This window comes from Condylura cristata, unplaced genomic scaffold (genome assembly GCF_000260355.1).
Source record: "Condylura cristata isolate star-nosed mole 26May11 unplaced genomic scaffold, ConCri1.0 scaffold00023, whole genome shotgun sequence".
Lineage (NCBI taxonomy): Eukaryota > Metazoa > Chordata > Mammalia > Eulipotyphla > Talpidae > Condylura > Condylura cristata.
The window spans coordinates 29567585-29592571 of record NW_004567124.1 but is presented as its reverse complement, the minus strand read 5'-3'; the positions used below and the strand labels follow the sequence as shown (position 1 = coordinate 29592571).

At 36.9% G+C, this 24987-nt stretch overlaps 1 protein-coding gene across 2 annotated transcripts in view; it reads left to right on the top strand.

Moving 5' to 3' along the window:
• Window positions 1-6716: 6716 nt before the first annotated feature.
• Window positions 6717-24987, top strand: part of LOC101631677 (chromosome unknown open reading frame, human C15orf41) — a 218347-nt gene continuing 200076 nt past the window's right edge. For both annotated transcript variants that reach the window (XM_012728507.1, XM_004687938.2), the window contains exon 1: window positions 6717-6987. In XM_012728507.1, the coding sequence (XP_012583961.1) occupies window positions 6887-6987 (101 nt within the window). In that variant the 5' untranslated portion in view covers window positions 6717-6886. The remainder of the gene's footprint in view (window positions 6988-24987) is intronic.

The following is a 24987-nucleotide window of genomic DNA, read 5'->3' as shown; positions in this document are numbered from 1 at the left end:
TACAGAACTGGGGTACAGGCCAGAGATGTGGAGGGTGAGAGGATTCACCAGGGACAGAGTAGAGAGCAGAACAGGCAGAACAATGAAATACACTGCTGAGGGGAGCAGCAGGAGGGTCAGGAGAGGTCTGCCACGCAGTGTGGCCACCTCCCGGGCAGGCGGGGATTGAACTCATGCGGAAATGGCTTTAGCTTCTTAGTGCTGTGCTTTAACCCGCTGCACCACCAGGGAGGGCCAGAAACAAGTTGTTTTTTTTACAATGATTAATGAACTTTACAGAGAATACTTGTATAAAGTACTGGTGTGTATTTGTACATTTAAAAGATGTTTTCATTTTAACATGTTTTATAATTGATACATCTGAGTGTCCTCCCTCCACTTAAAAGTACTTGAAAAGCTTCACCAAAGAGGAGTGTAATTTTTGCTTATATTTTGGTAATAAAATGATCAAATGCTAAACATTTTTTTGTTTGTATATGGAGTTTAATTTAGACTATACAAAGAGAACACTTTGAAAAAAAAAATGACTGAAAAGAATAATACCAGCATGGTTATTGTAGTGACTTCCATATATTAGAATTGTGAGCAATTTATAGTATCTGATCTGTTTGTGGCTACAGGGTAAACATGTTTCTTTGACAATTGTGAGAAAATAAATTAAGTATAAAAGAAAGATCTATTTTTATAGCCTCACATGTAAAAGTGAAATTTAAATTTAAAAGTGAAATATTAAAGTGAAGTTCTAAACCATTTTGTTGCTTGGCTTTCCATAGGCCAAGTAGGCATAATAAAATCAACTACAGATTCCACGGTGGCAATACATTAGATAACTTTGTAATGTGCTTTGGTGTTTTTTTTGTTTTGTTTTGTTTTCAAAAGAAGGAGCTTTGTGGTCATTGCCATAGTAGTTGTCGTTGTCATATCTCTATAGCTATCTCAGAAAGAACTTCTCTTAACTCTCCCTATCAATCCTGGAGCAGAAAAGGGTTATAAATCCTGACTGACATCTTAGTTCCCCTTTTGAAAGTCTAACCCAGTGGGATGGCAAAAGAGTGTAATTTTAAAAATGAAGAGAGTTAAAGCTAATATCCATCTGACATGTGCTTCCAACTCTAGCTTATGTGGAAAAAGTATATACCAGGGACACACTTGACCTTGCTTCCCATCCCTCTACTCACTCCCTGCTAGAATACTCTATGAGCATAGATACTTGCTATTCCTGAATTTATAAATGTGAGAAAAGTCTCAGAACATGTTGTATTCTTGCTGAATGGTCTGTGGGACAAGAAGAGTGATTGACAACTGCAGAAATTACATCTGAGGTTTAGTCCTACAGGAAAAGGAGATACAAATTGCTTGCAAATTATCCACAAGTCCCTGATGAGCCTGAGGAGAAAATTTAAGAGGCTTCAGTCTTTCTTCAACAAATGTGTTCACATGTCTCCTTTTGCTGTAAAACACACAAACGCCCAAGAGAAATTGTCTCTATAAAAATACTACCTGTACTTCTTACCCTTGTCAAATGTGGTAATTACAGATGTCTAAATGCCAATTAATAGCCTTTATCATGTACCAATAATGTGTATATGATTTGGAATGAAGAAGTATATGAACTTCAATTGACGGGCTTAGAATTTCTGAAGAAGTTCTAAAGAATAAAATTGGGATTTATGCTATATATAAAAGCACATGGTGTCCACCTCATAATTACGTAATAAAATAGACTGAAGTTTTGCACTGCTGATCTTAAGAAATATACATAGGCCTTCCCGAGTGGTGTTGTGGGTTAAAGCACAGTACTAAGAAGCTAAAGCCACTTCAGCATGAGTTCGACCCCCACCTGCCCCGGAGGAGATCCACATGATGCTGCAGACCTCTCCTGACCTGCCCGTTGCTCCCCTCAGCAGTGTACTTCGTTGATCTGCCTGTTCTGCTTCCCACTCTGTCTCTGGTGAATCCTCTCACCACCCCTGTACCTCTGCCCTATACCTCAGTTCTGTATACATAAATAAATCTTTAAAAAAAAAAAACAAAAGAAATATGCATAGGTTGAGAAGATCTAAATACAGTAGAATAATGATAATAATGATGTGGGTGATATTTAGAAAGAACAGCTTATACTTCTCTTCTAACTAGCCGTACATGAAAATGTGATGTATTAGACTTTGTATACACCAGGCTGCAAATATTGATTTGCTAAGCTATTCGTACAGTGCTGCTCAAAATGTGCTTGGCAAACCAGTAAAGTTTGATTCTCAAACTTTACTTACATACCCTAATGTAATAAGTACAAAAATTGAGAACAAAATTTTGAAACCTTTTATGTCAATTTGTCAGAGTATATATGTCTGGTGACTTCCAAATGTCTTTGTCTATTTAAATTTCCTTTTTAGAATAATTCACTTTTAAATTTTATTTTACAAAAGCATGTGTCTATGACAAATTGGGGCAAAACTTGTTCCCTGAACACAGATAGTTTGAGAAACACAATATGGATAGAGCTTGAGAGGATAATGCTAAGTAAAACAAGTAGGGGAAAGATAAATACTGAATGGTGTCACTAACATGTGGACTAAAATATAATTAGATTAATAGTCAGATAAAAAGAAGTTTAAAAAATCAACACTTAATAGCTGACTACAGAACTGAGACACTAAGGGGGAGATTGTGGGGGAAGGAAAAAGACGGGGAGGGAGAGAGTGGGGCATAATGATTTGTGGTGATAAAGTACGGGTGATGGTGGAAGCACTATGGTGATAATACCTGATGGGGATATCCCGATGTTACCTCATTTGAAAAAAATTAATTAATCAGTCAATTAATTGATTAGTTAATAAAAAAGTGAAACTTGAGCAGGTGCCATTCTTCATTCTGTACACGAGACACAATTTCTATTTGTAACAGTACTTCAGCAATACCCCCCATCAACACTTAACCTCCCTCTGAAAAAAGCTACTTAGTTTGACAGTAGGAATTCATTTACTATTGACATGCATGAAGCAAGAGCATTTGGCTCTTGGTCTTTCATGACCATCCAGTGATTGCTATCATATCACTGGATATGATATTCTTCCTTGTGTTTGCTTTAAGTCAATGATAGGAGCAATTGTTGCAAGCTGCAACAAATGAATTATTCTGATCTTTACAAAGTGATCTTTGCCAAGTACTTGTATTATTTTAGGATCAGGATAAAATGACTTGTTGCTCACAGATGCAAAGATTGGGGAAGTACACTTTGATTTTAAAAGACACACCACTTTAGGTGGAACTTCATAGGACAAAGAAAGAACTATGCAGTCTTTTCTAATCAAATGCTAACCAATTTATAAACGACATTTTGGCTAAATGTCAAGATCAAATGTGTGTGCCTCTTCAACAGGCTTTGTGGTGATCAAAGAAAGTAGCCAGCTATATCAGAACATAAATACTTAATTGAGGATAATTCAACCAGGGTTTTTTCCTTACTGAATTATAGTACACTTCCATGGAGAACCTGAGTGTTTATAGGCAGACTAAATTGGATTCAAATCATGGTTTTGCAAGTACACTAGAATCATGGGCAAGTTCTTTACTTTCTTTGTGCCTTCTTTTCCTTATCTCTCTAGTCATGGTCTAAGCTGATAAAGCTTAAAGTGTAATATGTGCTCATCTAATACTAGCTTCCTTCTTTAAGGAGTTAGTTAATTTCAAATTATTTATCTTTAGAATAACAAATGTGGTGACTTTAACAAGATTCCATGAATAGTATCAGACTTTAAAATAAAAATATGCCATCATTTTTTTAAAAAACATGGACAAGAGTCTGTTTACAAATGTGACTGACACTTTGCAAGGTCAAGGATCTTCAGCTCCCTTTCACTCTGTCTAGAACTCTTTGCTCCAGCCAGAATAACCTTCCCATGCGCATTCTTACCTTCTAACCTTCCCACTTGGCTCATTCTTATTTTTAGTCCTTTGTGTTTAGCAGTCTTCTTCAAATGACCTTCTGAATCCTTCCTGCCAAATCCCATACTCCTTTAAAATTGTTCATCATTCATGTCATCCAGGAATTGGCAGAAAGAAATCTAGTCACTTGATTCACTCCTGCACATCTTTTAGGGCTACTGGTTCTTCCAAGGAGCTATTCTAGTCATCTCTTGGATTAATGTTCTTGCTATAATTTCCTATGCACTTTTTCATGTTTGTGGATTTTTTCCCCAACCTATGAGAACTATAAAATTACATTTCAAGAGGTTACACCGAGGACATTCAGGATCAGAGAAGCTGTCACTTGCTCAAGACCACACAATTTATTGCTGATTTGAAACAGGTAGGAAGTTCTTGGGATTTTGGTTTGGTATTATTTACATTTTGTGATCCTACTTCACTTAGTGGGGAAATGGTTGATATTACAGACTGGCAGAGAAACAATAGGGGAACTTCAGGCATAGAGAAGCAGCCCATGAAGGAGAAGAGCAAATGATGCCCATGGAGTATAATGCCAGAGATGGAGTGAGATGACTGTAGGTAAGGGACAGAGGGAGAAAGTGTGCTTTAAAGGAATACTTTTACATTAAAAGAAAAACAAAACAAAACACCTACACACCACCACCACTACTTTTCTGCTTTGTTTCTATTTTGTGCTTAATAAACAACACTTGTCACTGCCAATGAAAACAGCAACAAAACTGTGCTTTTCCCCTGGCACTAACTCTAAACAATCTACTGGATTTGGATCAAAATTGTAAACTGCCAGCATGTTAAAAATAAAAACAGAAAAACAAACCTGGCCTTTCCTTGAGGGTTGTGAGGTTGAATGCAGGACGAGAGCCAGAGAGAAGCATTACTATAAAAAATAACTAGTGCAAACATCCTTGAACTGATGTTTTCTATAAAAATCTGTTGGCTGTGAATAGGAAAGAGTGAAGTGGGGAGGGACAAAGGAATGGGAGATCAAGTGGTGTCTGCTTATCGTCAGCTAGCTTTCATGTAAAAGTCATGGCAGGGTCAGCAACAAACTAGCCAGGTGGCAACTCCAGGCCACGCTGCCATAAATAAATAGTTATGTACTAATGTCACACAACCAGAGTTAGATGCAAAGCATATGGGAACAAAACGTTCTGATGTAAATATTAAGAAAAAACATGGTTTCTGAACTCAGGATCCCACTGTAGATCCTGAACTTTGAGACGCCTGGGAAACATGAAGTGGTGAAGCTTTTTAAAAACCTGGACTAAAAGATTCTTTGAAACATAGATTACTCCCTTTCAAAAAGTCCTTAACCTTTGGCCCAAGAGAGTGTGACTATTTGGTGTAGTAATTAAACATCACTGCGAGTTATGTGTGAGCACACAGACTCTGGAACCAGATTTTAGGAGTTTGAATTCTACCCTTGCTGCTTGCCTGTTCTCATGACTCCTGGGAAGTTACTTAACTTTTCATGTTTCAGCTTATTCACCAGGTACAAAAGTGACCGTGATGATGATGACGACAATAATACTGGTCTCATAGGAAGTTAGAAGGACTGAGTAAGTCACTACGTGAGGAATCTGTAAAACAATACCTGGTTAAAAGCCACGTCCATGTTACCTATCATTATCAAGTAGTCTAAAACAGGTTATTTGACTTATACAGACTATCTGCTGGACATTGCTAAGGTATCCTTTATTTGTACTATCATACTTAATTTTAACAATAGCCCCATGAATTAATTACGCATTATGTTTAAAGACAAATGAAGGGAGGCTTAAGTGGATTAAGGAATTAATTCCAGGAGGCATATCTAAATTTAACTTCCCGCAGAGACCTTCATTCAGATTAAAAAGAAAAAATTACAAACGCTCTAGTATCTAAATTTGTTTACATATGCTCAAAATGTTAAATTTTGAAAGGAAACATAACACTTGGCCTACTGAGAATCAAATAAAAGTTTTAAAAGGGATTAAAGGAGAGGCTACATCCTAGTAAAATGCCCTAGGAGAGTTGAGATAGACTCAACACATATGCAAAACAGATTAATTCATTTTTGACTCATTTCTCCAAACATTTATTGAACGCCAACTACTTTATGAGAGCTGGGAATACAAAGACAAGAAATGATTTCACTACTTGAGAACCTAACTCTGGAGAGTGATAGTGCTATTCTTTACCGCAGGGCTGTTTGATGGTTACGGGTTTGTTTCTAGTTCGCTTTCCCATATGGACAAAAATTCTTTGTATATGTGCTGCTAAAGTTGTCAGACTTCTTTGAACACAAGCCAGGCCATATCGTTTATAGTGATCCTAGCGGGGTCTGCTCTCGGTTCGTGCTCCAGGGTCTGCAGACACTTTACGGGAATATATTGTAGGTAGGCCAGGCTCGGCTGGAAGCTGCGCTAAGGCGGGCGCTTTGGGAAACGTATTCAAATTGCGCGCCTTGGAAGTGCGTTTCGCGGGCTTAAACTGAAGGATCGCGGGACACGCGCTCGCCAGGCAGGGCTTCCTAGCTACTCGCAACTAGCAAGGTAAAAAACTCCACGAGTACCATAGGTTAATCCCAGTTGGGAGCTACTGGGAAATAACCTGCCAGCTGAGACGTAAACGACACCTTTACTTGTGGCCACTACTTCCTGGTTAGTGTGCCCTTAACTGACATGGCGGCTGGTTACCTTCTTCCGGGAACACTGCGACTGCGCAGCCCTATCTGATGCCCGCCCCCTCCGCCTTTCCCTCCCTCCCTGCCGCGGAACTGCGTTGAAACCCGGGTAGTGAAGCTAGGGGTGAAGGGGAGATAGAGACTAGCTAAGAAAGACAGGGGCTCAGCGCTTGTCGCTGTGTTCCCCCTTTTCATTTCCCAGCACTAACGCTACGCCAATCCAGCGTGCTATTTATTTAATTGTTCACGCTACTCCTCAATCCCTGGCCCAACATGATATTGACCAAAGCCCAGTACGAGGAGATAGCCCAGTGCCTAGTGTCTGTGCCGCCCACCAGGCAGAGTCTGAGGAAGCTGAAGCAGAGGTTCCCCAGGTAAGTGCCCATCGCACCCCTCTCATAGGCCTTTGCCTTCAGCAGCTGCCTTGGCAGCCAGCCTGCCCTTAGGAACCACGTGTCACACACAAGTGTCAGAGGTTAGTAGCTCAAGGATGGTGAAAATGTTTTTTTTACCAGCCTACCACTGGAGACTCTTAATGGATGAATTCCTGGCAACCTCCCCAGGTCTTGCAATTAAATTCGAGTCAACACATGTTTATTGAAAACTTGGTATGTGGTGGGCGCGCATAGTAGCTGCTCCATAAATGTGTAGTGGTAGCCTGATAGATACTAGGAAAGAATGATGGGTGGCAGGGTCCTCTCAAAGTGGAAATAGGAACTGTAGACTCCAAAGGAGGCAATAGATGCCCTTTCAGTTAGCTCCAGGAAACAAACAAGGGAGCACAGTGAGTCTAATGCAGTTAAGTGACCTCTGGCATTCTCACTCCAGTACAAGAAATTGCTATCTTCTATGTACCCTGTTATTTTAAGATTGGCTTTTGAACAATCATATGCACACATGTTCTAGGTGTATTTATACTTCCCTGGGCCCTCAAATAGTTTTTTTTCCCAATAATTTTAGGATTGTCCGTTTTTAAAAATATTTATTTATGCATAGAAAAACTGGGGTGTAGGCCAGAGGAGTGAGGGTGAGAGGATTCAACAGAGACAGAGTGGAGAACAGAACAGACAGATCTACTGAAATACACTGCTAAGGGGAGCAGCAGGCTGGACAGGAGAGGTCTGCTCTGTATATGAGTCAGCTGCCTGCCCTGGGATTGACCTCAGACCCTTATGGTGGTAACACTGAGACTTAACCCCTAGACCACTGGGGAAGCCCCCTACCATTGTCCAATTTTCTAAGGAAAGAACTTTAGTAAATACAGACTATAGACTTCTTCATTTCAAAAATGTGGAACTGGGGTTCAGGTGTCACACAAACCAGTCTAGCACAACCAAATTGTATTGTGATGTTAGAAGTGAAGAATGTTTATTTACCTTCTATTCAAAATCATATTAAACTTGTACCATTTGTTTTGTGACACTGAGCAATATTAATCCCTAATGGAGAACTTTCTTGTCCTTGATAGGGTGCCCTTGAACAGACATCAGAAAACTAGTTTTTCGATAATTGATATTTAAAAAGTACAGATTAAGGAATAAATTGAAGTTCTTACTGACCTCAGTTTTTCAAGGGTCTAAGTTTTCTTCATTTGTTGAATTAAATTTTTTTTGTTGTTGTTCGAATTTTATTTAGGGCAATATTTATTCCTTTATAGATTTTAGGATTTTTAATTATGTTAGCTAACAACAAAAATAACTAACTGGAATTTAATTTTCTAGCATTCACTCTTGCCAGTGAACAATGAAATGAATAGCTGAGGGACTAGGTAGATTTTTCTGGGCAGCTGTCATATAGTATACATACATATATGAATTCTGCATGGCTTTGTACTTATATTACCACTATATTTTTGCTTCTCTTTTCCTTTTCCTACTTTTGTTTATCCTTTTTCTTTCCCATAGTAAATGCCTTCTTCTCTTCATGAGTAAATGCCACATATTCTTATCAACATTTATGATGGACAACCTTCGCTTGGGGTGCTATACTATCTTGTTCATTTTCTTAATTATTATTTTTTAATTCATGATAGTCCCAGATATTTTTCACTTCTTCCAAATACCATTCATGGAATATTTAACATTTCATCTGTGAAGTTTTATCCAGAGATGCTGCATTATTAATATACAAATGAAGAAATATACATTTGTAGAGGTTTAAAACTATAATTTCTTGTACCTCAATAAACCTCACTAAAAAAGGTCATTAAGCAGCATGAAGGGAATTTTATAAATGGTGATTTTAGAACTGGTTTCACAGTACTCATTATTAGTGTTGCATTACTTTATTGTTGAAAAGAACTTCAGAAACCTTTAGAATTGAGAGCCAGTTGGGTAAGGACCTAAAGATAATTTTGGTGGATCAAAGAGGGTAAGTGACTTGTCAAAAATCCAGGATGTTTAATAGCCAAACAACATTTAGAATACAGGTTCCTTAACTTTCAGTTCAGAGTTACATACTAAACTTCCCTGATTAATTTTGTTAATAACAATAGCAGCAATTATTTTTCCATGACTGACATTCACATACATTGAGTTATAAAGAAATCAGAGTACTGAAATGTTTTAAAGAGTTGGTAAAGTTCTTATTTTCTTAATTTTTAAAGCAAGTACATATTTAATAAAGAAAAATTATTGATGACTTTTTTTATCTCAGAAGGTTGTTACTAATACTTTATGTATTTACTTTTAGTATTCTTTTTTTCAGTGTAATACCTGTCTCTGCTAATATGGTTTTAGACCTTGCTTTTGAAATGTAACATTTCTCATCTTTAGACATTTTTTTTTTTACTATTTGTTTCAAATTTACTGTAATAACATTCTAGGTACACTATTCATTTTCTTAGTTTTGAACATAAGTTTTGTTTTTCTTATTTTCTTATATTACTTTTGGAGCTATATAATGCCAAGCCTACTTCTTTTTGCACTTTAGATTCCTTAAATTGGTTATGAGTGTGTATAACTCATTTCAAACGTTATGGTCTCCATACCTCTATTGGCATTTGCTGAAATATAAACTGAGAAGTTAAAAAAAATTACTAATTAATCAAAAAATAAAAATAAACAACCATTAAACATATTAACATTTTTATGATTATTAGTCATCATTTCAAAAAAGTAGTGAGTAATGGCAGTGTTTTACACTTTAGCAAATTTCTTTATTGCCTGCCTTGGAAGGAGGGAAGGCTTACCTGTTTCTACCTTCATCCTGTTTTGCTATTTGTATTAAAGAATTTAAAAAAACTCTGGCCTTAAACAAATATGTGGTTGGAAATGGAAGAGTAATTTAATAGGTTTTTCAGATAATTGTGGATATTTTTGTTATTACATAAAACACAACAAGTGGTATTTTCTTAAAGGTTAATTGCAATGTGGAATGTAAAACCATATCAAGGAACTTTTCACGCTGTGACATTACAGTCCATTGGCTTATCTTGAACTTTGAATGGATCTTCTAGTCATGCATGATTTTTATCATCATGCCTTATTCCTTTGCAAAATATTACTTTTGAGTTATGCAAATCTTCCAAATGTCACCTTTCATTACATAGTATCAAAAAAAAAAAATCACATTTGCTAGTGTCTCCACTGATCTCATTGCAAAAGTCTAAGATTTGAAGCTGTCAAGCTTGTGGTGGGAGATACAGAGTTTTCCAGTATTTGAATTTTCCCTTGAAAACTCAAATTTTGTCATTGGCAACAAATACTATCAGTTGTTTCCCTTGAAGTGACAGGCTCACGTTGTTTATTTTTGAGAAAATGTCTACCAGATATCCAAATCTGAATAATCATACTCTGTTCATCAGTTCATAGCAAAAGTGGTGTTCCATAGAAAAAGCGCTAGTTTAGCTCTCAATCACGCGGGCTTTCCTTGGTGATAGCGTCATTTTCCATGTGCATTAGATTACTTTGTGTTTACTTCTTATTTTGTCATAAAGAACATAAAAAGAATGAATATTCATGGATTGAGAATTAATAAAATTAGTAAGTGAACCTTAAAATATTCTTACATGAAACTATAAGAATATAAGGGTTCAACACAACAACTTGGAAAGACATACATTTTTTGCCCTCTCTTCAAATATGTGCTGGTGAGGAGTACAGTGATGCAGAGAACATTTGTGGCTTTTGCCTCAGGCAGTGGAAGATTTGCCTAGCATTGCTTTTGCACCATCAGTGCAAATGTCACATAGGGAAGGCAAATCAGGTCTTAGTCTTTCTGTAAAAATAACTTTGTAAGTCTCCTAAGAGGGGTGTCAGACATTTCAGGAGTATACACTTTGGCAGCCACTAGGTATTTTTGACCAAAGGGTATTTATGCTTTCAAGGATTTTTGGATTATGTTGACAAATGACTATAAATAAGACTGTATTAATCCTACTACCAATATTATATGGGAATGTCTATTTCTGCAACTTTTGAGGAGAATCATTAATCTTTAATATGCTTAATCAAGAGTGATATCTCATAACTTTACATTACTTATTATAATGCATTGTACTTTTCCCCAAATGTTTTATCTATCATTTAATTCTTGTTCTGGAATTACCTGTCTGGTATCCCCTTTCCTTAATTTTCTAGTGTAGTGCTGAAGTTATTGTTTATTGATTTACATATGTTAAGGAAGTTGATCTTGCCATGACAGATTTGGTGTGGATAGTTCCTCATCTGTGTGATTTTATGATTTTACATGTTCTGTTTTTCATGTACTTTAAATTTACGCTTTTGTGTGTATGTTTTGCTTTTATGCCAAGAAAGGTCTTTTCTACCCTGACAAAATAAATCTTTCACTTAATTTTCTTCTAAGTTTTTAATGATTTACTTTCTTGTCCTTAATTCTTTAATTTCTAGCTCAAATTTATTTTAGTATGTGTTAAGAGGTAAAGATGTTTCTTAACTTTCCCCAAAACTTCATTATTATTTTATACCAAGTCTTCCACTAGCTAGCCTCATTCCTCCATGATGTCTTTGTCCCCCACCATCCTCCCACCCTGCAAATTACAAACGTAAGTCTTTTCCAAGTTATTGTGTTGAACCCTTCTCTATCTTGTGTCAGAATCCACCAAGTAAAAATGAAGGGCTAGGACTTTGTGATGTGTAGTATTTCATAGCTCGCAAATTCACCCTCATTCTGTTCTACAGTTTTGTAGTATTGGGCCCTTTTACTCCAAGGTCATAGGGCATACTCAGTACTTGCTGAGGACACATTCATTGATTTGTCGCTTTTAGCTTATTTTCCTGACCATTTTATTCTGGTAGGAGCCTTCTGCCCAGTCATCTTTTAGTTAGAAGTTTATAGTTTATTTTATGTTTCCTGTGTAAGCACTGCATATGTATTTTATTCTAAATTATTCTTTATATATGAATATATAGTTATATGTATCTTATTTTGAAATTAGTTTAAATTTAGAAGATGTAAGTTTAAAATAAATATAGAGGAAATTCCCATACTATTCACCCAGCTTCCCCTAGTGTTAACATTTTATAGAACCATAATACAATTAACTAATTTCTTTTTTCTTTTAACATAGGTAACACTGGTTTACAACACTCTCTATGACTCAGAGGCATAAGTTTCAGGCCCTTTTATTAGATGTATATTACCATATCAGACACAATGCTAAGGCACCTAAATTACATTGGGCTCCTTCTCCTCCCGCCTCCTCTGGGAGCCTCAGATTTTACAGTCAGATTTGTAAGGTTTGCTTTTCTCTGACCCTTTTTTTCTTTCTACGTCACAAATGAGTGAAGCCATCTGGTATTTGTCTCTCTCCTTCTGTCTTATTTTGCTTAGCATGATCCCCTTTCATTCTATCTATGTTGTCACAAATGGTATGAGTTTATATATATACAGTTATAGGTAATATATATGTAATATATATATTAATAGAGGTAACACTGGTTTATAGCACTCTATATGACCCAGAGGCATAGGTTTCAGGCCCTTTTACGTGTGTTTTGCCACACCATATCCAGTGCTAAGACACTATGTATACACTATGTGAGAATGTGAGAGAGAGTTTTATATGTAGTGTGTATGTGTGTGTGTATATCTGAGTAGTATTCCATTGTGTAGACATACTACATCTTCTTAATGTACTTCTCTGTCATTGGCACTGAGATCGTTTTCATAGCTTGGCTGTCATACATAGTGCTGCAATGAACATAGGAGTGTTCATATATCTCTTTAAATGAGTATTTTTGCGGGCCCTCCCCAGTGGCGCAGCGGGTTAAAGCACAGCACTAAGAAGCTAAAGCCACTTCCGCATGAGTTCGATTCCCGCCTGCCCCGGAGGTGACCACATGGTGTGGCAGACCTCTCCTGACCCGCCCGCTGCTCCCCTCAGCAGTGTACTTCGTCGATCTGCCTGTTCTGCTCCCCACTCTGTCTCTGGTGAAACCTCTCACCGCCCCTGAGCCTCTGGCCTGTACCCCAGTTCTGTATGCAAAAATAAATAAATCTTTAAAAAACAAATTAGTATTTTTGCATTCTTTAGGTAAACACCTAGGAGTGGAATTGCTGGACCCTATGATAGTTTTATTTTTAATATTTCAAAAAGCCTACATTGTTTTCCAAGGGGATGGGCCATCTCTTTTCCATCAGCAGGGTGCAGGGGTTCCCTTTCTCTACCTTACCACTGTTTGTTGTTTTTGTTCTTATTTAATTTAGGTCATTCTCATGGGTATGAGGTGGTATCTCATTGTAGGTTTGCTTTATATTTCCCTGATGATAAGTGATGTAAACATGTTCTTTGTGTCTGTTGCCCATCTGTATATCTTTCTTATAGAAGTGTCTCTTTAGTTCTTCTGCCTATTGTTTGATTTTTTATTTGTTTTGTTGAGTTGAAGTTCTTTATAGATCTTGGATATCAACCCTTTGTCAGATATATGTTGTGCAGATAATTTCTTCCATCCAGTAGTGTCTTTTTTTTTATTTTATATTTAATTTTTTTTTACATCATCTTCATTGTGTGCATTTTTTTCATCTCAGTTGTAATCCCCATGGACTTTCCACCACCAGTTCACCCATGAGCCATCACCACAGTCCAGTGTACTCTTCCCACCCCAGTTCTGATCCCATTCTTCCTTCCAACCCATAAAATGTCTCTAGTTTATAGTTGTTCATTGTTTTCATTTTTTACTTTATTATATTTGTTTGTCTTGCTCTCTCTTTTTTTCTTCCTGAGTGAACCCATCCAGGGTGTCTTTTTAATAATAGGGCTTTTTTTTTTTTTAACACTGCAGAAGCCTTTTAGCTTGGTATAGTTCCATTTGTTTAATCTTTATTTTTGTTTTCTATGCATTTGGAGTTGAATCCCCAAAGAATTTCTGAAGCCAGTGTCTCCTAGGTTTTGCCTATGCTTTCTTCTGTTTTACGGTTTCAATATTTTTAATCTATTTTAAATTAATTTTTGTATATGGTGTGAAATTGTGATCTAATGTCATTTTCTTGTGTAGATTTTAATTTAACATAGGTAACTAATCTACAAATGTTTTTTGAACTTAACTAGTTTTCATTAAGGTCTCCTTACTATCAAGGATCACACCTTAGATTTAGTCTTTTCAGATGTTGTTGGGTAAGTGGAGTTTTTAGAGGAGACATCTTTTTTTTGGATTTTTTTTTTTTTTTTTAACATAATAGTTTATTTTTACATCTATTTCCATCTCAGTTGTATTCCCCGTGGGCTTTCCATCACCAAATCACCCATGTGCCATTACCATAGTCCAGTGCATTTCCCTCCCCCCACTATTTTTGATCCGATTCCCCGTTCTACCCCCGTAAATCCAGTCATTTACTTTTGGGCATTTGGGCTGTTTCCATGTCTTTCTAATTGTAAATAAAGCAGCAATAAACATGGGGGTGCAGGTATCTTTTTGAATCAGTGTTTTAGTGTCTGTTGGGTAGATACCTAAAGTGGGATTTCAGGGTCATATGGAAGCTCCATTTTTAGCAGTTTGAAAAACCTCCAAACAGTTTTCCATAGTGGTTATACTAGCTTGCATTCCTGCCAGCAGTGCAGGAGAATACCTTTTCTCCACATCCTTGCCAACATTTGTTGTTGCTAGTTGTTTTAAGATGTGCCATTCTCACTGGTCTGAGGCGGTATCTCATTGTGGTTTTAATTTGCCTCTCCCTTATTACAAGTGATGTTGAACATTTTTTCATATGCTTGGTGATCATCTGCATTTCCTCTTTGGAGAAGTGTCTTTTTAGCTCTTCTGTCCATTTTTTGATGGAGTTGTTTATTTTTTGTTTTCATCAGTTCTTTGTATATCTTTGTTTGATCAATCCTTTATTGCGAGTTTCTTGTGAGAATGCTTTTCCCAATTAGTGGGATGTCTGTTTTTGTAATGTCTCTTTTGCTATACAGAAGCTCTTTTACTTGATGTAGCCCCATCTATTTATCTTGTCCATCACTATTTTTGTGTTGGATGCTCTATCTTCAAAGATGTTACTAAAGTGTATGTCGTGTAGTATTTTGCCCATCTTTGCTTCCAGGTATTTTATGTTTTCCATTCTTATGTCTAGGTCTTTAATCCACTTCGAGTTGATTTTTGTGTATTGTGCAAGGTAGTTAACTAGTTTCATTTTTTTGCATGTAGTGTCCCAGTTTTCCCGGCACCTGGAAATTCTCATACTAGTAAACTAAGCTCTTTGGTACTCCTGAATTATTTTGACATGCATTAGTTATTTACTTGTCATTTGTGCCTATACCAGTGAATCATAAATCATGCTCTTGATATCATAACTTTTTTTTAAAGATTTTTTTATTTATGCATACAGAACTGGGGTACAGCCTGAGGTGCAGGCGCAGTTAGAGGATTCATCAGCGACAAAGTGGGGAGCAGAACAGGCCAACTGAGAAGTACACTGCTGAGGGGAGCAGTGAATGGGTCAGGAGGGGTCTGCTGGGTCCCCTCCTGGCTGGAGATCGAACTCATGCTGAAGTGGCTTTAGCTTCATTAGTGCTGTGCTTTAACCCGCTGCGCCACCAGGGAGGCTTTAATTTTTAAAGTAAATACATTCTTTTTATCCTATTGCTATATCTTTGCTCTTGGAGATCTTTGTTCAGTTGTTTCTGATGTTATTTATTTCATATTTCTAAGCACGATTTGTTGAATTGGTCTACAACACTTGCTTTCCCACTTACGGATCACAGCACAGCAACTCTTCACTCATGTAGTGTTGTTCCTAGAGACAGGGATAGTCAAAACTTATCTGAGTGGGCACTGTGTGCTTAAGTCGATATACCCACTTTATCTTCTTCAAATTTTTACCTACCTACCTCTACCTGAGAAATGGAGTTAAGGCTCCCTCTACGTGTATTTGCCAGTGTTGAACCTAGATTCCAATCTAATTAGCAGTAGAGTATCTAAGGGATTTAACTGGGGCAAACACAACAACTTAATTTTTACATTTATTTGGGATGACTTAGTTTAATTTGGTGCTATAATTTGCTGCAGTTGTCTTCTTTTCCTTAACTGGTCCCACCCATAGAACATCTTAAGCTCTCTACCCATAGTTTTGTAATCCGTTGTTTCTACTTCCTGTAACAATTTGTTCTTAGGACATGACTTGGCTCTGCTTCTTTTTATCTGAGTCACTGTTGTCTCATCTGTAAAATGAGGGGTGGATCTCTACAACTAGATGAAGCAGGATTCAAATACAGAATCTGGCTCTAGGTTCTTGATTACTCTCCTGTTGCCTCTCATTGTTGTGTTCCTTATGGCTGTGGTGAGGATTTAGCATGTAATATAGCATATAAAATACTTAGCAGAGTGTAGAGGTCCTAGTTAATATTTAATAGATGGTAAATGTTATTATTGTTATTATTAGAATTTAGTATATGATCTACAATGAAGCAGTGTCTGAGTAGTAGCAATCTTTGGAAACACATAAAACAAAATTTTACTTTAAAATAAAGGCTTGGGCCCTTCCTGGTGGCACAATGGTTTAGGACACAGCACTGCAAACTAGCTGCAACTACTTCATCGTGAGTTTGATCCCCGGCCCTAAAGGTGAACCACATGACACAGCAGACCTCTCCTGTCACACCCGCTGCTCCCCTCAGCAGTGTACTTTGTCGATCTGCTCCCTACTCTGTCTCTGTCCTCTCACCACCCCTGTACATCTGGCCTGTACCCCAGTTATTTATATGCATAAATAAATTTAAAAAATAGAGGTTTATTGATTTGCAGAAAATAAAAATGTTTATATGGGTTATATGTGTGTAAAGACATATTTTGATGATTAGTTGAATATGGCCCAGATATTAAATATTTGCCTTTATGTTTTCAGGGTGACATATAATGCCATTTTAAAAAAGCTTTAAACCCTAGATTCACTGATTCACAGTCATAGTAGCACAACAGAAAGTAATATATAATTAATGCTGGAGGCCTTGGTATATCTATTGGCAAGAGTTATGCTCAGTTTTCTATACTTTTAGCAATATATGGACAATTTGAGTTCTAGAATAATGAGTGAGGATAACACATAAAGGGAGAAAAAGTCTCTTATTGATCTGGAAATTCTTTTAACAACTTTGCCAAAGAAATATGATTAATTTACATGATATTCAAAAATAACAGTTGTATGCTCAGCAAATACATCTTGGAGTATTTCTGTATTGATTATTGTTGCAAATTGGAAAGTAAATTATTCTAAAAATAAGTCTGAGAAAAGTATGGTTATTTGATATATTTCTTTTAGTCATCTTTTAGAGTATTTTTTAAATTCTGTAAGATATCAGAATTTTATTTTGTTACTGCATTATAACCTAGTTTTAAATACTCTTCTAGCAAAGTTATTTTATTAGATATATGTTCCTTTCACTTAGCTAAGCTAAGGAGTGCTTAGCTTTTATTAAAAGGTACTCTTTCTCTGAGTTGTAAGAGTGAGATGAGCTTGAATTTCTGCAAAGAGGTATTTGAAGAAAACCTCTGATAATGTTATTTGAGAAAAATGTACATGATGACTGTATTTCATATCAGTTTGAGGGGAAATTTTTATATTAATAGAGTATTGCTTTATTTAATTAATTTTTAAAAAGATTTATTTATTCATGTATCCAAAACTGAGGTACAGGACAGAGGTACAGGGGGTGGTGAGAAGATTCACCAGAGACAGAGTGGGGAGCAAAACAGGCAGATTGATGGTGTACACTGCTGAAGGGAGCAGCGGTTGATACAGGAGAAGTCTGCTGTGCCATGTGGGTCAGTTTTCTGGCCAGGATCCATCTTGTGCTGAAGCAGTTGTGGCTAGCTTCGTAGGGCTGGCTTTAACCATTTGTGCCACCAGGGAGGGCCCTATTGGTTTTATTTTGAAGTCTCTGTGTAGGCATAAAACTTTAGTCTACTAAGTAATAAGATATACCGAATGTTTGCTGGTATTATGTATATATATATTCCTGCCCTCCTTCCCCTCGAGAAAATGTTCAGTAGAGGCAGCACATAATAATATTTTATTATTTGACTGTAACAAATTTTGGCTGAATTTATCATTATATTTTGTGTGCCTTTGCCATATCAGTTGAATTTTCCTCAAAAACAAAATTACCAGCATACAATACTCTTCTAGAGTAAGTATAAAAAGTGACCTTAACATGTAAAAGTCTGGTATGAAAATCTTAGGAGAAATGAGTGAAGGGTACATTTTCTTTCAATTTTAATTGTTTTGTGAAGAAGAATATTTTCAAGTGTTTGATTCACGGTCTCTTTCTACTGTCAGATTGCTCTTCTAGTTTGTGTATACAGCAAACCAGCTAAAGGTGGTAGGTTGGAGGGTCTAACTGAATGAATGTTAAGTTTCCATTTCTTTGGTGAACACAACAGGTGGCTGGATCCAGAACAGTTTGGTTCATGGTTTGAAATGAGTGAGTACAGTTTCTTGTTTTTTGACTTAGTGTGGTGTTTGCATTGTGACCTATGAACAGTTGGTGTTTCATTGAGATAATTGAGGGCTCTGCAATTTTTTATCCAATGTCAGCTGTTAAAATATCTCAGGACTTATTTTTTATGTGTTTTAAATATTGAAATTTAATTGATAAAAATGTTTGACAGGTTTAAACTTAGAGTAATAACATCAACACCATGGAAATAAATATTCTGAAGCAAAGAAAGCAAGACAAGTAAAGACTAAAGTGAATTCATGTTTCTTGATCCTGTAGCTTGGTCAAGTATGTTAGGTCATGATTCCTTTCATGACTGAGTGCTGGCCCCTCTGACTAGGGCAATTCTTTGTGAAGTTCAGGCTTTTCTGAAGTTGTCCTGAGAGTAGTGGTCTTATGCAGGGTTGACACCTAAAGATATAAAGTGATTTTTCCTTATAAGGATATATAAAGATATAAGGTCACTATCACTTCCTTTCCCATCTTATTCCTAAGGTTTTGTTACTATTGAACCCTGTCCTTTGTTCCACGCCCGAGAAAGCATGAAACATAAACTCTGATCTGGGACATTTCTTTTTAACTGTTTCTGGTCTCAACAGGACTGAATGATTAGATTTACTTATTAAATTTATACTAAAAAAAGTCAAAATTTTAGTGCCTCATGAATAATTCATGTGTTGAGGCACTGAGAATTTTTTAAAAATTACTACATTATCTCTAAATTATAGTATTTCTTTCTTGAAATTAAAAAAATTTTTTTGAAAGATTTACTTATTTATGCAGGCAAGAACTGGGGTACAAGCCAGAGGTATGGGGATTGTGGGGAGGAGGGGAGAGAATTCATGAGACAAAGTGGTGAGAATAGGCAGATCTGACTGAAATACACTGCTGAGGCGAGCAGCGAGTGAGACAGGAGAGGTCTATAGCACCATGTGGGTAGCTCTCTGGCGGGGATCAAACTGGTGCTGCAGTGGCTGCTGGTATTTTCATAGTGCTGAGAATTAACTCCTTGCACCATCAGGGATGCCCTGACCCTTTGTTTTATTGCTCTACGTTCCACTACTGAAATCATCCCATATTTGTCTTTCTCTTCTGGTTTATTTCGCTTAGCATTATAAGTGAATGGAAACTCCAGTTCCAACCATGTTTTCACAGATGGCAAGAGTTTATCATTGTGTGAACTTATTAATAGCTGAGTAGTATTCCATTGTATTGTAGTTGTACTGCATATAATACCGCATCATAATCAACTCTGTAGTCAGAGGGCATTTAGATTGCTTCCATAACTTGGTTATTGTGAACGATGCTGCAATGAACATAGAAGTGTTCTTTGAATTGTTCAAAGAATAATCGCAGAAGTGTTCAAAGAACATATATTTCTTTGAATTGGTGATTTTGTTTCTTTGGGTAAATACCTAGAATTAGAATTGCTGGGTCTTATTATTTTTATTTTTTTTTTTTAAAGATTTATTTTTATAGAAGTGTTCTTTGAATTGTTCAAAGAATAATCGCAGAAGTGTTCAAAGAACATATATTTCTTTGAATTGGTGATTTTGTTTCTTTGGGTAAATACCTAGAATTAGAATTGCTGGGTCTTATTATTTTTAATATTTTGAAAACCCTCGATATTCACACAAGGGCTGGACATTTCATGCAGTGTGCCAAGGTTTCTTTTTCTCCACACCCTCACCAATACCTGTTGTTTTTGCTCTTTTTCATGTGGGTCATTCTCAGGAGAGTGAGGTGGTATCTCACTCATGCTTTAGATTTGCAGTTCCTTGTTGATAAGTAATGGGAATTTTTCACGTACCTTTTGGCTGTCCATATTTTTTCTAGAGAGAGATATACTTTCGTCAGGTTAGCCCTAATGCCTGTTTTTTTATTGGTTACTGGTTTTCTTTTTATTGAGTTGTACAGATGTTTGAAATGTTTTTATAGGTCATAAATATCAGCTCCTAGTCAGGTGTATGATGTGCAAATAATTTCTGATATTCAGAAGGTGTTTTCTTTTTAATGATAGTTTCTTATTCTGTGCAGTGGGGTGCAGTCCCATTTGTTTATTTTCACTCCTTTTTCCTTTTCTATTGAAGTTGAATTCCCAAAGACATTCTGAAATGAATATCTCCCAGTGTTTAACCTATGTTTTCTGCTATACATTTGATGAATTCAGGTCTTACATCCAAGTCTTTTATCTATTTTGGGTCAGTTTTGGTGTATGATATAAGGTAGTATTCAAGATGAATATAATGTATGTCTTTATTATCATTGACCATATTTACTGACCTCTTTGAAGGCAACATAGTAAAAATTTTTACAGAGTAGAAATACATCGAGTTATGTGGTAAGCCATAAGGACAACTTACCTTTCTTGGAAAAATGGAATGTTCTTATAGGATAGATTCAATTATGTAAAGTTGTTGGACTCAGTGTTGTAATTCTGTACTTTTAGAGAGCTCTGAGCAGCCATGACTAATAAGAAATTTCTGTAAATGTAAGGGAAAAGCATATGGATATCTGAAATGTTTCTGTTCATGTAAATCAAAGAAAATTGTGTCTTTGAGCATTCTTATCTTCTATATCAGAACACTCTTAACAAATATATGCATAGGTAGAAATTTAAGTAAAATAATTCCCTTCCTTAAACCACCCCTCCCCCCCCCCAAAAAAAAAACACCAAAACCCTCTGATCTTTTGTTTATCCTTTCTTTTGGAAATAGACCTAGCAGGCTCATAATATTTATGAGGATTATCTCTTAAGACTGTTGAAAATCTCCAAATATACAGTTAAGACTACATTAGATGGCAAAAGGCTTTTTATGCTTTTGTTACTGGCTAATTGATTTGCTGCTTTCTCAGATCAACCTAGAGTTATGAAAAATTCAGATTTATTCCCATCAAGTTTATGAGTTACTGTTTGTCATGAATATATTGATGTCTTTTAAATACTCAGAACTGGTTATGTTTAATGTAGACATGCTCTGCTCCTACCTCAGGATGTATAACTTTGCAAGTGAATATTTGTGGCTTGTCATTCATGTCTGTGCCACATCTTAGCCTCCTAAGATCTTTTGTAAGTGGTGTCTAAGATTTGTTGGGGATGGAGAGAGGTTAAGATTCTTCCTTGGTGACTTCCTCTGTAGATGGCATCTGGAGGGGAGGAGTATTGTTTAAATGCACTTTGTACAGTCACCTATGAAATAGATTGGTGATTTATTTGTTTTAATTTTTTGTCTATGACTCTTTAAGCTGATGTCATCTTTTGCTTAAACTCTATTAACCTGCTATTTGTTTTTGTCTGATAATATTGTTGGGGAAAGCTAATACCATTTGCCCCATTTAGCTAAGATAGTAATTGGACTGGGGATATGAGAGAGACTCTTCATTGTATAGTTTTAAAAACCCTACCGATGAGACCTGGCAGTGCTACCTCAATTAAAAAAATTTTTTTTTGAAAAAACCTGAAAAATAAATATGCTCAAATTTTCAGTTAGGAAGAAATAAGCTTGTGCAAACATAATCAAGGTAAAATAGTTGCTAACTTTTTAGATAAAATCATGCACTTTGTGATAGACAGAAATTGAAACTACCATCTCCTTTCAACAAATAGAATATTTTAATGTTATTTTTAAAACGCCCACAGATCTTACTGCCAGATATAACAAGTAGCTCAGAAACAATCATTTCTTCTTCTTCTTTTTTTTTAAAGATTTATTTTTATTTATGTATGCATACAAGAACTAGGGTATAGGCCGGAGGTGTGAGAGGATTCACCAGAGACAGAATGGGGAACAAAACAGGTAGATTTTACTGAAATACACTGCTCAGGGAGCAGTGGGTGAAACAGGAGAGGCCTGCTGTGTCATATATGGGTCAGCTTCTTGGCTGGGGATTAAACTCATGCCACTGTAGCTGGTGATAATTTGATAGCACTGAGAGACTCTAACCCCTGTGCTACCAGGGAGGAGGCCCTAACATTTAGATTCTTAAATCCTGAAACCAATGAAAATATATACTAAGGTAAGAATACATTTAATATCTAATTCATAATTTTTTGAGGTTTTATTTGTACCTTGGTAGCTGTGACCAAAGCTCTTCAAGTAGAGAACAAAAAAGCTTCTCCAGAAGACTTAATGTACTGCTCTTATTATTTCAGATTCCTTGGCTTACAGAGTATTGGGTTAAGAGAGCAATTAGAGATCAGCCAGTCAAATTGATTAATCTTATAATGGGATGCTGGAAAAACTGGTGTTTTTTTCCCTGTTTTTCAAGTAAAACACTTCATAACATTTCTGACAACCCAATAGATGCAGATATCAAGGGAGAAGAGCCATCCAGTGGTTTGAGTAAGTATCATATCTGGAGGCAAAACTCTCCCTTTCAGAGAGCACAGACTACCATTCTTCCATTTATCAACAAGAAGTGAAGAAATGAAGGTGGCCTGGTTGGGACGGTGGCAAAGTGAAAGAATAGTTGTGTGTGCCATGTTCTGCCAGCCATCTATGTCTGTTATCATGCAGCAATGTGGGCCCAGTGCTACCAGATCCTTTCGTCTCTAGAAGGCAGCCTGATTTGAATTTTTTTTAAAGATTATTTATTTATTCATACAGAACTAGGGTACAGGCCAGAGGTACAGGGGTGATGAGAGGCCTCACCAGAGACAGTGGGGAACAGAACAGGCAGATCGACGGCGTACACTGTTGAGGGGAGCTGTGGGTGGATCAGGAGAGGTCTGCCTGCCACGTGAATCACCTCAGGGCCAGGGATCGAACTTGCACTGAAGCAGCTGCAGCCAGCTTGCAGTGCTGCGTCCTAATCCATTGCGTCACCAGGGAGTGACAGCCTAATTTGACTTTTTAAGAAGAAAAAAACTCATTTTAAATGTTGTCAATTCTTTTGAATTTTTGAAAACACTATGGGCCAACAGTTTCCCAACTAAACAGAACAAGTCTGTGGGCTCAATTTGGCCTGTAGCCAGTGGGTGCTGGAGCTGGCTCTTTTCAGTTTGTGAGAGCTGATCCTGAGCATCTCCCAACTCTACAAACTGACTTCACATCTATAGTTTAAGATCAGCTATGGGACCTCCCTGGTGGACTAGGGTTTAAGTCTCAGCACTACCACTGCCAAAGCTTGATTTTAATTCCCAGCCAGGGAGCTAATCCATATGTGGTGCCACAGACATCTCCAGTCTTTCCTGCTGCTCCCCTCAGCAGTGTATTTCAGTAAATCGACCTGTTCTGCTTCCTGCTCTGTCCTGGTGAATCCTCTTCTCTCCCTCCCTTTCCTCCCTTATCTCTGGCCTACATTTATATCTTGTATGCAAAATAAATACATAAATCTTAAAAAATAAACAAAATCAGCTGTGGTGGAAGTGTTTATACCATAGAGATTGGTAGATACTACAAACCTACTTCACTCCTCCCCTCCCTACAGAAACCAAAGGCATTTGTTAGATCCCTCACACCACTGCTAACCACCACCAGTTTGAGACTTTGCGTTACATGTTATGTTCCTGTGGCAGGTCTTTTCCAGAATTTTCTTAAGCCAGTTTATTCTGAATTTTATTATTCTCCTATAGTGATAAGTATCCACAGACACTATCTCTGTATCTCATTTATTCTTAAAATATTTTTTTTGTGAGTACTGGACTTTTTTTTCCTTGCTTAGAGACATGAGTTAAAATTCTGTTCTTTTACTTTATTCTTTTTCCCCTTTTCTTACATCATTGTTCTTCCTTCATGTGTAGTCCCATAGTTCTCCCACCACCATCTCACTAGTGAATCATTCTAATAGCCTTTTGTACTCTTCCCTCTCCTCTTTTGTCTCCTCTCCCTCCCCCTCCTTCCTATTGCCTCAAATCTATGGTCAACATTTGCAACTTATCTCTTTCCTGATGCTTTGTTTGTTTTTTCTATATTCCACTTATAAGTGAAACCATTCCATATTTTTATTTCTCCTTCTAACTTATCTCACTTAACATAATCCTTTCCAGTTCTATGCATTTTGCTGCAGATGGCATGGGTTTATCTTTTTGATCACCAAGTAATATTCCATTGTGTGTATATGTATTACGTTCTTGATCCATTCATCTATTGTGGGGCATTTTGGTGATTTTCATATCTTAGCTATGCTAAATAGTGTTTCAGTAAACCTAGGAGTGCAGGTTTCCTTTTGAATTGGTGTTTTTGTTTCCTTTGGGTAGATTCCTAAAAGTAGAATCACTGGGCCATATGGTAATCCATTTTTAGTGTTTTGAGAGTGCTACACACAGCTGTCTATAGTAGCTGGGCCAGTTTGCATTCCTATCAGCAGTGAAGAGGGTTCCTTTTTCTCCAAATCCAGAACAATATTAAATCTTAGCAGTGGCCATCTCTGTGGCACAGCAGGTTAAAGCACAGCACTGAGAAGCTAAAGCCACTTCCGCATGAGTTCGATTCCCACCTGCCCCGGAGGTGTACACATGGTGTGGCAGACCTCTCCTGACCCG